This window comes from Notothenia rossii (genome assembly GCF_949606895.1).
Source record: "Notothenia rossii genome assembly, chromosome: 1".
Taxonomy (NCBI): Eukaryota; Metazoa; Chordata; class Actinopteri; order Perciformes; family Nototheniidae; genus Notothenia; species Notothenia rossii.
The window spans coordinates 55336655-55353488 of NC_136912.1; the positions used below are offsets into that span (position 1 = coordinate 55336655).

The following is a 16834-nucleotide window of genomic DNA, read 5'->3' on the forward strand; positions in this document are numbered from 1 at the left end:
ATTCAGCTGTGACATGTCCAAAAGCCTAATGCTGACCAAGTTTGGGTGAGATGAACCATCTTTCTTACCAAAATATTCCTCAGACGGTGGGTGGTCCATGTCGAACAGCATCTTCTTGGTCAGGCGCTCCAGCTCATCCTCAGGGTGGGCCATGTGAGCGCTGCCCTGGGGGTGGGGGGTTTAGCAGAGTTGTGATTTACAAAAGCCAAGCAAGACAACCAAGAACATTTCAGTCGTCTCTTTACTTATCTCCACCTCACTGATGAATGTCACCTGTGTCGCTTATCAAAAATATGCTCAGGTCGAACTTAAAGATTCACAAAAAGCCTGACTTCAATAAATCTGAATAAGCACTCTCTGAAGGTCAAACAGAACACATTGAGTTTAATTAAAATGCAGTAGATGGGCTTCAGTCTGCCCCCCCCCCCCTCCCCTCTGAGATACCTGACCCTGGCTTAGGCCCCAGTGGTGTGCAGCCCAGAAGGCTGTGCATGTCCTTCTGTGAAATACAAGCATGTGGAAAAACTGTGACCCTGAATAATCCTTGTGTTTGGAAAAATAATGATAAGGGAAGGAAAAGAGAAGGACAACATTAGAGGGAAACGACTTTTAAGTCGGGTACATTTGGGTGATAGATCAGGAGATATGTATTCAGTCACACAAAAGAGTTGAGATGCTGTGGAGGCCTAGTCTGAGAGGATCTGAAGGATGACATAACTCTGTAACTTCTTATCATGCAGTCTGTGACATCTGCCTGCTGTGTGTCTGTATGGGGCTGACGTCTTGCTCCTGACATTTTCTGCCAATCATCCGCAGAGCCATAGAATAAAGCCCCCCCCATTCCCCCACGTCCCCCAGCCCTGGCTCACACCCGTCACAGGTGTGTGTTCTTTGCAGACACCCCAGAGGCCTGAACCTGGCTCTCTCCGTGCTGCGCGGCTCAGCGTCTTCAGAAATCAGTGTCACTCAGTTGACCTTCCCTAGATCTGCGGCCGACAGGATCTTTACATTAGATTTGATTTTCAATATTGTGACACGGCCGGATCTGAGCTGACCTTTGAGGTCTTCCTAATTGTGACATCTGGGAGCCGTTAGCGAGCGCTCTCTGCTTTACTGTGTCGCATAAAGCAATCCGATGATCAATAGGAAATTGAGTGAAGAAATGTTTTTGTGTTGCCTGAAAGAGTAATTACTCCCGGCATTATTGATGACTGCATTTACATGCAACAGTATAATAATAAGAGCAATAACAATTGTATTAACTTTTTTTTAAAACCAAAGTTACAAAGTGCTTCACATATAGGCTTACATGCGAACATACAAATATAAGAACAAAGGCAGAAGCACGATTTATAACAGGAGCAGAGAGAGGACAGCTTCTTCTGTTCTCATGCAGCGCCTTGCATGCCAAACTGTATACAAGTGGGGCAAAAAAGTATTTAGTCAGCCACCAATTGTCTAAGTTTTCCCACTTAAAAAGATGAGAGAGGCCTGTAATTTTCATCCTAGGTATACCTCAACTATGAGAGACAAAATGAGAAAAAAAAAATCCAGAAAATCACATTGTCTGATTTTTTAAGAATTTATTTGCAAATTATGGTGGAAAATAAGTATTTGGTCACCTACAAACAAACAAGATCTCTGGCTCTCACAAACCTGTAACTTCTTCTTTAAGAGCCTCCTCTGTCCTCCACTTGTTAACTGTATTAATGGCACCTGTTTGAACTCGTTATCAGTATAAAAGACACCTGTCCACAACGTCAAACAGTCACACTCCAAACTCCACTATGGCCAAGAGCAAAGAGCTGTCAAAGGACACCAGAAACACAATTGTAGACCTGCACCAGGCTGGGAAGACTGAATCTGCAATAGGTAAGCAGCTTGGTGTGAAGAAATCAACTGTGGGAGCAATTATTAGAAAATGGAAGACATACAAGACCACTGATAATCTCCCTCGATCTGAGGCTCCACGAAAGATATCACCCCGTGGGGTCAAAATAATCAAAAGAACAGTGAGCAAAAATCCCAGAACCACACGGGGGGACCTAGTCAATGACCTGCAGAGAGCTGGGACCAAAGTAACAAAGGCTACCATCAATAACACACTACGCCGCCAGGGACTCAAATCCTGCAGTGCCAGACGTGTCCCCCTGCTTAAGCCAGTACAGTGCTAGAGCATTTAGATGATCCAGAAGAGGATTGGGAGAATGTCATATGGTCAGATGAAACCAAAATACAACTTTTTGGTAAAAACTCAACTAGACGTGTTTGGAGGAGAAAGAATGCTGAGTTGCATCCAAAGAACACCATACCTACTGTGAAACATGGGGGTGGAAACATCATGCTTTGGGGCTGTTTTCTGCAAAGGGACCAGGACGACTGATCTGTGTAAAGGAAAGAATGAATGGGCCATGTATCGTGAGATTTTGAGTGACAACCTCCTTCCATCAGCAAGGGCATTGAAGATGAAACGTGGCTGGTTCTTTCAGCATGACAATGATCCCAAACACACCGCCCGGGCAACGAAGGAGTGGCTTCGTAAGAAGCATTTCAAGGTCCTGGAGTGGCCTAGCCAGTCTCCAGATCTCAACTCCATAGAAAATCTTTGGAGGGAGTTGAAAGTCTGTGTTGCCCAGCGACAGCCCCAAAACATCACTGCTCTAGAGGAGATCTGCATGGAGGAATGGGCCAAAATACCAGCAACAGTGTGTGAAAACCTTGTGAAGACTTACAGAAAACGTTTGACCTCTGTCATTGCCAACAAAGGGTATATAACAAAGTATTGAGATGAACTTTTGTTATTGACCAAATACTTATTTTCCACCATCATTTGCAAATAAATTCTTTAAAAATCAGACAATGTGATTTTCTGGATTTTCTTTTCTCATTTTGTCTCTCATAGTTGAGGTATACCTAGGATGAAAATTACAGGCCTCTCTCATCTTTTTAAGTGGTAAAATTTGCACAATTGGTGGCTGACTAAATACTTTTTTGCCCCACTGTAGATCCTACAGCTTAAGGCAAGTCAAACTGTTTTAGACTTTATTGATTCCACTCGGAATAAAACGTATACAACTTTACGATAACCAACATTTAAGGAAGACTTTAGTCCAAATGTTATGTAACACTCAACATTTCTGCCATGTCGCTGCTTGCTGTCAGACGGTTTACCGTCTTGATGTTACATGGCACAGGTCAGTCACCAGCTGAGTATATGACTGACCTCCTTAGTAAACCAATCTGATCATGAGGAAGGATTGGAAAAGAAAGAGTGTGTAGTTGGTGTAATCTTAACAATACACAAACTGTGGTACGGCAAATATACAGCAGGTTTCTGATGGAGTTTATTTCCAGAGACAAGGAGAGATGCTGAGCTCTGATCACTGTCCACTGTGTATCATCAGAGAAGTTTGTGATGCATGACGTTTGGCTGATAATGGAAACCCAAACAGAAGGCCTCATTAACCCTGAGGGATCGACACTTTCAACGTGCAAATCTTTCTGCCACACTGACATCAGCTGCACCGAGAGTCTCAGCCGATCAAACATGAAGAGGCAGGACCAGGAGGATCAGGACCAGATAAAAGCATTCCTCAGTGAATGGATATTGTCGCCTCAGATTACATGGCTTTTTTTAACTGAACTAATACAAAATGGTCAATAGAGGGGATTTATTCTAATACAAGAACCTGAAGAAAAGAAAAGTCTTTATAATGTTCACAGACTTTAAAGAGGTGCTCTTGTTGTCAACAACCTGCTCATTATTCCCATGTTGTTACTTTGAGACAGTGAAGAGGACGATTTAACACTGTTAATCTTTGCTCCACATCAAAAGCAAATTGAAGAGGGTACAAAATGCTGCTATTACCAGAAACAGACTTTTGAGTTTAAGCTTCATTTATAGCTTATCCACTCTTTGACACCCCGCAGCAATGCACTGCCAGAGAGTTTAAAGCACCTTGTTAGGGAGTCTTTTGTGACAGCACGGAATAATTTTTCACTTGAATAAGAGAAAGAAATTGCTTCCCTGCATGCTTTATGATTGCTTCGCAGTTCCTGTTCATCTTTTCAGCGGCAACAATAGAAACCATACAGCAGCTATACGTGCTGCTGCAGACACGATTTTTCAGTTACGTCTGGCTCTGCTCAGTAAATTGTTTTCCTACGCCCTCAGGACACTCAGCTGCTTTTTCATTGAAGTTAGTGCTTAAATTCAGTGTCACCCGGGTTAAGAGCTGCACCTATTTTCCACTGTTCCCTCAGTATGACGGGGCTTAGAGTTCCAGGTCATCTGCCATCTGCTTTATAATGGCACATCGGTTGTAATACTCCTTGAAGGCATCCCGATAGACCATCAAATGCCAGCCTTGACAAAACCGTGGTTAAATGCCAGACCACTCACAATCAGAAACAACTAAAGCGTGTGTTGTGCAGCTTGATGCAGCCTGATGCAGCCTGATGCAGCCTGATGCAGCCTGATGCAGCCTGATGCAGCCTGATGCAGCTTGATGCAGCCTGATGCAGCCTGATGCAGCCTGATGCAGCCTGATGCAGCTTGATGCAGCCTGATGCAGCTTGATGCAACCTGATGCAGCCTGATGCAGCTTGATGCAGCCTGATGCAGCTTGATGCAACCTGATGCAGCCTGATGCAGCCGGACAGAGAGTGGGAGCTGATCACTGCCCACTGCCATATCCAGCAATACAGCTGGGTGCCCCACCCACTGTGGGATTGGCATTGTGTCAGAACTGATTAAGTAAGAGGTGGAGTGGGGGGACTGGATGCACGCTCTCACCTGACAGCACAGTTTCCCGCTAAGAACAAACCTCCGGCCCTGAGTTTTCCCTGAGTGAATGAGAGAGACAACTGCTCTCCTCACATCTACACCTCTGATGTGGAGCTGCAACACAACATGGAGCTGTCTGCATACCAGCAACTGGGATTAGAGCTGTAGGATCAATCACAGCCAAGCTCTGCTTGTGGCAACATAAAAGTTATTTATCAAAAAAAACATTTTTGCTGAGACCAAAGAACACATAGCATGTCGAAAACAGGAACATGTCATGGCTCATTGACTTTAAGTGTAGCTGTTGTTTTGTAGATTGACCTCTTCATGTGATAACGTTGCACCGGCATTTTATTAAGAAATATCTAAACGGTTTTATAGTATAAAGTGTAACATGTGAAGTGCTGCCAGAGCTGGAAGGAAATGAGACTTCCGACTCCATCAGCCTGACAAACATTGGCCGATATTTTACAACAGCTCTAATAAGATACTTTGTCCTGTTCTGTGCTGTCTGTCCACAGCTAAGCTTCCATAAAACTGGGCCCACCAGCCTATTCTTTTGTGATCACTGATGTGATGTACAATCAAGGACCTGTCATGGTTGCAGTTATTCACAACCTTTGAAAGAAGTAGCAAAGGTATGTGTTGCCCTCGACTAGGATAAAGACAACCTCACTAGTCTGCTGCCAACTCCTGGCCTTTACGGCCCGTCTACACAGCAGCGTTAAAAAAATCTTCCAACGCTTCCAACGCTTCTCTGCCCATTCACTTTGAATGGGGTGACGACACTTTGCCTCGCTTTTCGCCGAACTGCATTGTGGGGAAGCAAAGCGAAGATTTCCAGGATTTCCAGGATTTTCAGGACTCAAAAGTTGAGCAATGTTCAACTTTTGAAGCTGAGGTGGAAGCGTCAGCCAATCAAATCCCATTTATGCAAATCTGACAGTACAAGCGCTAGCCAATCAAACCGCGTGCAAGCTGGGAGAGCCAGACCGCAGTTCATTTTCTATATTCCTGAAAATGGAGGAGAAATTAGTTATTGCGGTAGCAAATCACCCGGTTTTTATGACCAGTCGCTAATAACTTACCGGGGAACAAACCGGAGGAACCAGGCATGGAGGGAGGTGGCAGAGACAGTGGGTGAAACTGGTAGGTTTTCGACTGTTTGGGGATTTTATATCCAGTTTACTTCGTTTAAACATTGCTAGCAAGCATAGACAGTATCTTTAGCCAGCATGGATAGCACCAGACATTAATCTCATAAATGTTCATCATAGCCCTTCCCGCTGACACTTTACCTCTGCCACATCATAGACTATATGCATCACATTAATGCACACAATGTCATACTCCTTTCTGCACATATTCTGAGTGGAGAAGAACCGGGGTTTTTTGCTTTGGGTGTCGGGGGCGGGAGATTCATGTGATTGGTTGTTGGTCGCGTTGCTCGCAAAAAATCCCCAAGCTTTCAGACACGCCCAGCTCCAAGATTTTCAAGATTTTTTTTAAGCTGCTGTGTGGACAGGCCGAGGCTCATGAAGTCTGCTCGCATTTTTAAGCAGAGCCTCTGTAGATTCATTATATACTGATATGTTATTATGCAACTAATTTAGGCACAACACAAAATAAATACATCTTGTTCTTTTGTTCTCTACTTTCTATTTTGGTTCAGAAGGATGTCATCATGTGTTGGTCAGCTTTTTAACGAGGGGAGGTTAGAAATGGTTAGGCTTGACCAATAATGGCCGTAGTAATTATAACAGGAGAAAAGGAGGAAGCCAGTTCACACAAAAAAAGAGCAACAAAGTCCGGGGGGGGGGGGGGGGAACTCTTTGTACGTGTCCCGTGTGACAAAAGCTCAACAATGGCCTGTGATAACAGCTATTCATTATTTCTTTAGACAAGGAGAATAACTCAGATTTCCTTTGAACTTTTGAGGAACTGTGAGCTGTATCCTCATATTCAGGCCGGTACTTTTTGTGCTAATACAATGAAAGCCAGTGCATAAACAGCACTATCCACTGAGCTGAGAGTGAGAACCAGAAGAGGAAGGCTTCGGGTTTCCTTCACACGTAACACCTTAAACCAAGAGCAATTGTCTTACCTTTTACAATAGCTTCACATTTTTCTGCGCGATCGGCACAAACTAAAGAAAGACATAATCACTTGTAGACATATTTATTCACAGATTAAATGATGATGGACTGAACAAACAAAATGCTCCTCAGTGTCAGTAGAGCTGCAGCTTTAAGTCGGGCTTTAAGAAAAGCTTAACTCAGCTCTCACTCACATCCTGACTCTTTGTCTCCCTAGATCACAACGTTGTCCTTTAAAGTGGACACAGAGCCTTTTGAAAAGGAAATGGCTTATTAAAATAATAGTATTAATAACAACAAATGGACCATAGCATTAATAGTTAGGGTTCATGAGGGATTGGATTTAGTTCGCGATTGGGATATCTGAAAAAGCAATTGTTGCAGCAACACTAAACGAGTGATTACAGCAGCTTAGGCCACTCTGTTTGAGGAACACAATGAAGGGATTTCTGGATCAGTCACACGATCCTTTCACTGAGTAAGTGTGTGTTTGCATGTGTGTTTGCGTTTTTGGGGGGGGGGTCGTATGCCGTGTGTGGAATCACACATATTTTTTTTAAAAGAGCAATTTAGAGTGGATGGCTTTATTTGATATTCCACACTGCAGAGACACATCTTTAACACAGATTTGAGCCGGTGTTTGTGTCGGTGTGAAACAGCAGCACATTGCTGACTTTCAGAAGCAGGAGTTATGGGTCCATGATAGTAAAAGTACGGCGCTGTTTGGATCACACAGATGATTTCAGGGTGTTGCTCTCAGCAGTGGGCACTGGAGGTTCAAATAAAAAGCCTCATCCGGACATAAATAAGGTTTTTAAGGGGAAATGCTCTTTGTCATTTTTCTGGCAGCTGCATGTTTAATTGAAGAATGTGTAAAGTTTGTGAAGGAATCACATGTTTGTGTCCTTATGTAATCCAGTGGATGAATTTGCTGCTTGCGATGTTAAACAGGTTATGAGTAATCTGTAATGCATTGAGAAGAATCATCACAGCGCTGTATTCAGCTCAAGGCCACCTTCTGAGGAGGCACAGATAAAGTATACATTCTCTCCAAACAAAATAGGTCATGCTGTTTCAGCTCCAATTAAATGATGGGAAAAAAATAACAAGTCAACTGTAGAGCAGCTGTGTACAGAGCAGCCGGCGATAATTACACATTTACCAATTCCATAATTGACATTTTCCACAGCCATTCAAATCTTTGCTGTACTCTGATCTCATATAAAAGGGATGATGAATTTCAGAGTGTTCGCAGGGATGTAATGTATGTAGAGGGGCCTTTCAGTGTTTGTAAGATTGTAATGTGCGTGTGTAAAAAAACTAGGTCATCTGTTCGGAACTGACACATCCCCCTGCAAACAGATATTTGAAAATCTGAGACTGTAGAGAGGGGAGCCACAAGCAATGTGAAAAAAAAAAAATACACAACAACAACAAATGGCTGCACAAATCGTCGGGATGGAGATAAAACTTATTTGGCGTCTATTGTATACCACTACAATCATGAATGTAGCAAACAGCAGAGTTCACAGGATGCAGGTCTGCCTGCATGGTTTTGGAGAGACTTGTATTTCCTGCTTTTTCCTCATGTGGTCGCACGGGTCTAAATTAAAACGCATGTGGTGGACATAATGAAGATTCTTACAGGTTATGTATTCAAATCCATGTATTGGCGACCTGCACTTCCTTTTCTAACACAGTGTTTTCTTTCTTCTGTGTAATTTGGCCTCCTAACAATCCATGATATATCCTTCTGCTTTCCACCTTAACAACCACATGGTTTATCTGAATGACACCCTGAAGGATATGTGTGGACCACTGAAACGCTGGAGCCAACAAAACACAGAGCCTGACCCGACAGAGAAATGTTTAGAAAGTGCACACGTTTCATGCTCTCTGAGCCAGGGGCGGATAACACGAGTGCTTTGTGAACAGGGGAGGATGTTAGAGGGCGGAGAGGTTCAGGCACAGACTGTGAAAACTTGTTTTTGTGGAGGACCAGTGAGCTGTTAGAAGTGAGATCAAGTCCAGAAGGAGCCAGCAGGGGCTGCTGTTTATGCATGTGGTTGCTTTTGTACTTTACTATTAAACAGTATAGTATATGTCATGTAGATTGTACCTAAAGGGCAAACTGCACATTCTATACACCAGCACAGGCAGAGTCACTCAGACCCCCTTTCTCCCTGCAACACTCAGTTCTGCACCTCTATAGAAACAGCAGTCATGGTTTTAACGTCATTAATCTTTAAAAAAGAAAAATGTAATTTATTTGATTATCTATTAAATAAAATCAATGCTGTAATGTTTATAAAAAAGGAGGCTCCAGATGCTACACATATTGAGATATTATATGTTTAGAACCTCTCTCATCCTCTGCTCTGGGAAGGTGTCTCGAAATGTCCCACATTTTTGTCATGTGACTGTTTGTGTCGTTCATAGTTTACCAAGTGCGCCAAGGAGCTCAGGAAATGTTTTCAACAGCACCTGGTTAGTGCAAATGGATCCTTTTCAGCACCATTTGAATGGAGACATGTCGAATAAAGTTATTTAAAAAAAAAATATATATATATATACTGCTATATCACATATATATATCACTACTTTCTTGCTTAGTTTTGGTTACTTTTCCTGACAGAAGGGTTTATCGCCGATCATGGATAATTTCACTTTGTATAGTTTCTGGCTTTGATCAGAATAATAATAGATAATGTAAGGTTTTTTTTTTTTTAAGCAAACATGCCTTGGTGGGTTGGTGGGTGGGTTGCTTGGAGTTCAGAGGGCTTCAACCGTTTCAACATGTTGTTTAACTCCTTTCACACTATCACAAAAAGGTTCAAATACAGACACATCTGCATGTTTACATGTGTCAAATGTAGGAGCACATTTAAAACTGCACATAAAGTTGGGACTGCAGGATACAATCTGCATCACTTCACTGCAGGCCTCCAGGAGGAACTGAAAACAAGAAAAGAAACAAACTGCTGGGACATTTCAGATGGCTGGCTCACTGAGCTGCAGTCACAGCTATCGATCCCAGCAGTTATTTAGCAGCCATGCTGTTGGGCTCAGAGCAGCCGAGAGAGGAGGCTGGCAGGGCCTATTATTTATGAACACTTATGTGACAAACACTTGTGATCTACTGAGGGGTCACCACAGACTGTACCAACCAGCCAATCAACACACACACACAACCAAACTAACAGAGAGAACACAGCCGGCTATTTCTGAGTAAAAAAAAAAGGAATGTAGAACAAGCAAAAGCAAGTGCTGACCAAGTCTTCATTTCGTTCAAAATGAAGACACCTTTTACATGTTCATAATATCTATCATAATAATGATAGGTTTAGCTCTACACATTTAAACTATTTGGTGGTCGTATGTTTTGTGTGGGGTTTTTAGTGTGTCTGTTTGAGGTCAACAGTTAAAATGTTGAGAGAATCCAGTTGATAAAGTGAAATGCAAAATCTGTAAATTAGTCAACTTTCTGTACTCTTATCTTATATCTCTTCCAATCCAGAGACGTTTACCCTCATTAACACAAGGATGGTCATAACCTCCTTAAATAACCACTTGGGCACTTTCAAACTGTAAGATAGTCAACCGTAATGTAGGAATCATTGCTTATTACCAATTAATGTGAATAAATAACATTATTATTCAAATACATACATACTAGTACAGTGTTGTAAAGGCAGAGTTCTCTTAAGTTAACTGCAACTGTGTTCAATAACTCCAAATGTCCTCTGTAAAGGCCAGCAGCATGACCCAGCCCTGTGCTTCTCCAAACTGCCAGAATTGTTGGAAATGATGTGGCGTCAGTAGACTCCATAATGTTAAATAATATGTTGAATTTAGTTTAGAGAATCCAGAAACAGTTTTCGGGTTTCAAATATCTACTAATAAATATAATTAAGGGTTCACTCCTCTCTAACAGTTGGGAAAACAAAACATTTACTAGTATTATTTTTGATTTATCAAGCAGTCCTCAAAATAGCTTTACAATAAAAGCTTTCTATCAATCTGCTTTGAACACTGAGTTTTTCTCGTGACATTCAACTTACCTGAAACACGATGACATCATGAACCTGAATCAATACTAAGCCTCAGTCACCCTTAATGGCCCAGTCTGTCTGTTGCCTCTGAGATGGCTTTAAGCCTCAGGCACCTTCATCTGGAAGCTTTGGATGTGTTGGCACGAGACAGTGAAACATAAGGACATACTGACCTCAAGAATCATGTCAACACACTGACCTTTAGTACATGAAACATCCAGCAACCGGAGCCTGTGTGGACCTCCACCAGACACCGTGTCATCCAGCAACCTGTTGTAGGCCCAGCACTATATACAGCCGTGTGCACATGCTGCAGGCATCCAGCTGATCCCTGCACAGTGTGACCTGCTTAGAGCTGTGCTGACTTCTGACCAGAGGACAGCAGTGTGTGCTGCATGGCAACAAGGTGAAGCAGTGGCTGACATGAGCCGACCCCTACCCTGAATCATCCTGACAAGTAGTACTTTACTCTCTCTTTAATCTCTGATGTTCTGCTTGGTCAAATGATTGTTTTTGTGAAGAGTCTGGTGGCTTTGAACAGAGATGCATATACAGCTTCAGGAGGGTTTAACTGGAAGGACCCCCTGCTGTGGGTTTCATCACACAGTTTCACAACATATGCTGAAGATTTAAAAAAGAGGTGGAGCCATACCCTATACATTATTTGAGGTTTATAGTCCACGAACAAACAACTGTTGAGTTTATCACTTCGAGTAACTCCACTAGGAACTGTTTGAACGGGTGGGTCCTGGTTTCATTTGTTTTAGTGCGAAGCCCCAAGGATGAACAAACTCCAAGAAACACATCCGTTTGCCAGCGAGGGAATACTGGTAGTAATACTGGTAGAAAGTAAACATAAATATGAACAATATATATATAGGGCTGTCAGTCGATTCAAATATTTAATCGCGATTAATCGCAAATTAATCGCACATTTTGTATCTATAATAATAATAATAATAATAGATTTAATTTGTTAGCGCTTTTACAGGTGCTCAAAGACGCTTTTCAGATAATAGTGAAGAGAAAAGAAAAGAGAAGAAAGGAACAACAAATAAATATATAGTTAAAGTTAAAGTCAAATAATACAAAAACAATCACACATGAAAAGCCAGATTGAAGAGGTGAGTTTTTGTGAGTTTTTTGAAGGTGGTGAGGTCGGTGCAGTCTCTGATGGGTTGTGGGAGTGAGTTCCAGAGGGAGGGGGCAGCGACGGAGAAGGCTCTGTCCCCCCAGGTCCGGTGATTGGTGCGGGTGGGGATGGATAGGAGGTTGGCTTCTGATGAGCGGAGGCAGCGGGAAGGGGTGTGGTGGTGCAGCAGGTCTGTGAGGAAGGGGGGGGCCTGGTTGTTGAGGGCTTTGTAAGTAATGAGGAGGATTTTGAAGTGGATTCTTTGACGGACGGGGAGCCAGTGGATGTTCTGGAGGATGGGAGTGATGTGGTCTCGGGAGCGGGTGTGGGTGAGGAGGCGGGCAGCAGAGTTCTGGATATGTTGGAGTTTATTGAGGAGGTTGGATGGTATGCCATAGAGCAGACCTGGGCACTGTACGGCCCCCGGGCCACATACGGCCCTTTGGTTGACTCTGACCGGCCCGTGTAAGGTTAATTGGAAATTACAAAATAAACATATTTTCTAATTGTACCTCATGCATGGACTAAAGCTGCAATGCTTTTATTTTGAAGTTGTTTTTTATTCACGTACATAATGACGCAATACGCCAAATCAAGACGTGCGCGTTATTGGATAATTGTCACAAGACGACTTTAGCGCTCAAAAATGTCAGCTGATGCTAAAAAAAGAAAGGTAGATGCCGAATGTAGGGTTTTCAACAAAAATTGGACTGCTAAGTATTTATTTACTGAAGTCGGAGGTAAAGCCGTGTGTTTAGTTTGCGGGGAGCAGATCGCCGTGTTCAAGGACTACAATTTGAGTCGGCATTACGAGACGAAACACGCGGAGAAATACAAAAACTTGACTGATGCTGAAAGGGCGCGCACATCGAACGCTTTGCTAGCTAAGCTGCAAAAGCAGCAAGGCTTTTTTACCAAGCTTCACACATCCAAGGATGCAGCAACCAAGACCAGCTTCGTGATATCCCACAAAATAGCTAAACACAGTAAGCCATTCTCAGAGGGGGAGTTTGTCAAAGAGTGCTTAGTGGACTCTGCAGCACTAATATGCCCTGAAAAAAAAGAAGCCTTTGAGCAAGTCCCGCTGTCCAGGCGAACCGTGACGAGAAGGATCGAGGACATTGCGGGGAATCTGGAGCTTCAGCTGCAACATGAAGTGGCAAGTTTTGACTTTATCTCCTTGGCTTTGGACAAGAGCTGTGATGTCCGCGACACAGTGCAGTTACTCGTATTTGTCCGTGGGATAACGCCTGACTTCAAGATTACGGAGGAGCTGGCAGCAATGCGGCCGATGAAAGGGACGACGACAGGGAGCGATCTGTTCACGGAGGTAAATGCGTGCATGGACACGCTGGGACTGAAATGGGACAGACTGGCAGGTGTCACAACAGACGGTTGTCCAAATCTTACAGGTAAAAATGTTGGACTTTTGAAACGTATGCAAGATAAAGTGACTGAAATCGACGCAGATCAGAAATTGGTATTTTTGCATTGTATTATACACCAACATGTGTTGTGCAAGTCAGTGCTAAAAATTCACCATTTTATTGATGTTGTTACTAAAATAGTAAACTTCATCAGGGCACGGGCATTGAATCACAGAGTTTGTTGCACTTTTGGAGGAGCATGAGACTGAGCATAGTGACATCGGCTACCACACAGCTGTCAGATGGCTCAGCCTGGGCAAAGTGCTAAAAAGAGTTTGGGACCTGAAAGCAGAGATTCAAGAGTTTTGTGAGAAGAAAGGCAAAGACATCCCAGAGCTCTCAGACGAGGACTGGATGGCAGATTTTGCATTTGCTGTTGATGTGACTGCACTGATGAATGAACTGAACACCAAACTGCAAGGCAAGGGCCTTTTTGTTCATGAAATCCATCCATGTTAGGAGCATTGCATGGTGAGTTTTCAAGGCGATTTGAAGATCTCCGAACAATCGAGGATGAAATGCTCATGATTTCCTCTCCCTTTACCTGCAGTATGGATAATGCACCCAGTGATGTTCAGCTGGAACTCATTGACCTGCAGTCTGATGCAGTACTGGCAGAGCGCTTTAAGTCAGGATCTCTGCTGGATTTCTACTCTTCTCTCGAGGAGGAGAACTTTCCAAACATGAGGAGACATGCTCAGAAGATGTTGGTTCTCTTTGGCTCTACCTACATATGTGAACAAACATTTTCAAAGATGAAGTTTATGAAATCCAGGTATAGATCCTCTCTCACTGATGATCATCTGTCAGCTGTGCTTCGCATCTCCACCTCAGACATTCAACCTGACTTCGATGCACTCGTTAAAGCCCAGCAGAGACTAGATTTCTCTCACTGAACAAGAAAAAAGAACTTAAAAACACCAAATGAGGTGGTTAGACTACAAATGTAGGCATGTAAAGGAACCAACTAGCAGTGAACTGGGACACTTTCTTTGGAAGCCTTTTCTCAAAATCACAGTTCAGTGATGTTCAGTGACAGTTCAATATGATGTATCTTGCTGAATGTTTGGAGCACAAAGACAATGTTGTGATGTCTTAAGAATGCTAAGAACCTTTACACAACTTTCAACAGTATATGAAACTCAAAATGTGTTTTGTAGTGAATGCGACTGAAAATGTTCACTAATATGAGTCAGAAATGGTGAAAAACGTTCACATTTTGTTTACCATTGTTTTGGGAAATTTGATTGAATAAATTACATTTTTTGTAAGGCAACCTCACTTTTTCATTGCTCAACTATAACATATACTCTTACCAGCTTGTCAAAACAATGCTATTTACTGCTTTTTATAAAGAAATACAATTAATATTATGCAGAATTGAGTTCAGCCTTTTGGCCCGGCCCTCCACAATATTTTTTGTTTCTCATGTGGCCCCATGGAAAAAAGAATTGCCCACCCCTGCCATAGAGGATGCTATTGCAGTAGTCGAGTCGCGAAGTGATGAATGCATGAATCAGCGTTTCAGCAGCAGAGGAGGAGAGAGATGGGCGGAGACGGGCAATGTTTTTGAGGTGGAAAAAGGCGGTCCTGGTGATGTGATTTATGTGGTGGTTGAATTTGAGCTGACTGCCGAAAAGGACTCCGAGGTTGTGGATGTGAGGGGGGGAGATAGAGTGTGGCTGTCAATGGTGAAGTTGAAATTCTGGATTTCTTTGATACGGGATGGGGGGCCGATGATGATGATGTCTGATTTGGCACTGTTCAGTTGGAGATAGTTTGTTTGCATCCATGCTTTTATTTCTGAGAGACAGTTGGTGAGAGTGGAGTGTGTTGTGGGGGTGATGGTTTTTGTTGAGATATAAAGTTGGATGTCATCGGCGTAGCAGTGAAATTGAAGGTTGTGGCGACTAATTATTTTGCCAAGGGGGAGCATGTAAAGGATGAAGAGGAGGGGGCCAAGCACCGAACCCTGGGGGACGCCTTGGGACAGAGGAGCAGTGGAGGAGGTGCAGTTGTTGATGTTGATAAACTGATGTCTGTCGGTGAGGTAGGATTTCAGCCAGGAGAGTGCTGTATCAGTGATGTTGAGTGATGATTCGAGGAGGGACAGCAGGATGGTGTGGTTGATGGTGTCGAATGCTGCGGTGAGGTCGAGGAGGATGAGGATGTTCAGGTTGCCGGAGTCAGAGGAGAGGAGGAGGTCGTTTGTGATTTTCAGAAGAGCTGTTTCTGTGCTGTGTTTTGATCGGAAACCGGATTGAAATGGCTCAAAGAGGTCATTGGAGCTGAGGTGGGATTTTAGTTGTGAGGCAATGACACGTTCAAGTATTTTTGACAGAAAGGGGAGATTTGAGATGGGCCGGAAGTTGGACATGATGTCAGGTGTGAGTCCAGGTCTTTTGAGAATGGGTGTGACAGCAGCCAGTTTGAGAGAGGGGGGAACTGATCCAGATCTGAGTGAGGAGTTAATGATGGTTGCGATGAGCTGGGAGATGGCAGGGAGGCTCTCTTTAACAAATTTGGAGGGCATTGGTTCAAGTGTGCAGGTGGAGTTAATTCCAGTCATGAAGTGGGACAGTTGCATGGGGGTCACAGGGGAGAAGTGGGACAGGGGCTGTGAGGTGAAGGGGGGGAGCCAGGAGAGGAGGTGGGGGGTGCTGATGAGGGTGTCAGATCGCTGTAAATGTTGCTGATTTTGGTTTGGAAAAACGAAAGGAAGGAGTTGCACTGTTCGGTGGTGAAGGACGAGGTGGCGTTGTCACAGGGTTTGAGAAGTTTGCTGATGGTGGAGAAGAGACGCTTGGGGTTGCTGGAGCCGGACTGAATGAGTTGTGAGTAGTAATTAGACCGGGCTGCTTTATCCGGGCTGCTATCTGTTCTAAATGTACTTTAGAGGGATATTTTTCAAGTTTTATATATTATATATATATATATATATACTATAATATATATATATATATATATATATATATATATATATATATATATATATATATATACACACACAGTGAATGTAAACAAACACTTTGTTACAATAAAAGCTCTACAGTGTATCTTCAAATCACTGAAACACACATTATATATTTGACTTCCAATGTCAGTTCACTTTACTGAAACAGATTAAAGATGATAAACCTGTTATTTCTCTACTTTACAAAATCTCAGAACAAAGACGCTGTTGAGGGCAGAGCAGCTCAATGATGTCATTGGAGAGTAGGTGGGCTTCTTCCAAATAATGACTCATTTGGTGTTGTTTTTTAAGATGTACTGTAAATATCACTGTCGGAGAAACTACATGGAATATGTTCTGATCATATTCTCAGGTTCATCACTATATT

The 16834-nt window shown here is 43.0% G+C and overlaps 1 protein-coding gene across 4 annotated transcripts in view; it reads right to left on the bottom strand.

Moving 5' to 3' along the window:
* The window catches only part of lpp (LIM domain containing preferred translocation partner in lipoma), a 201554-nt gene that overhangs the window by 51788 nt on the left and 132932 nt on the right, over positions 1 to 16834 (bottom strand). For all 4 annotated transcript variants that reach the window (XR_013807705.1, XM_079678333.1, XM_079678334.1 and 1 more), the window contains one exon: positions 69 to 165. Coding sequence is in view for 3 of the 4 variants with exons in the window: in XM_079678333.1 (XP_079534459.1) it covers positions 69 to 165 (97 nt within the window). In the remaining variant the exon portion in view is untranslated. The remainder of the gene's footprint in view (positions 1 to 68; positions 166 to 16834) is intronic.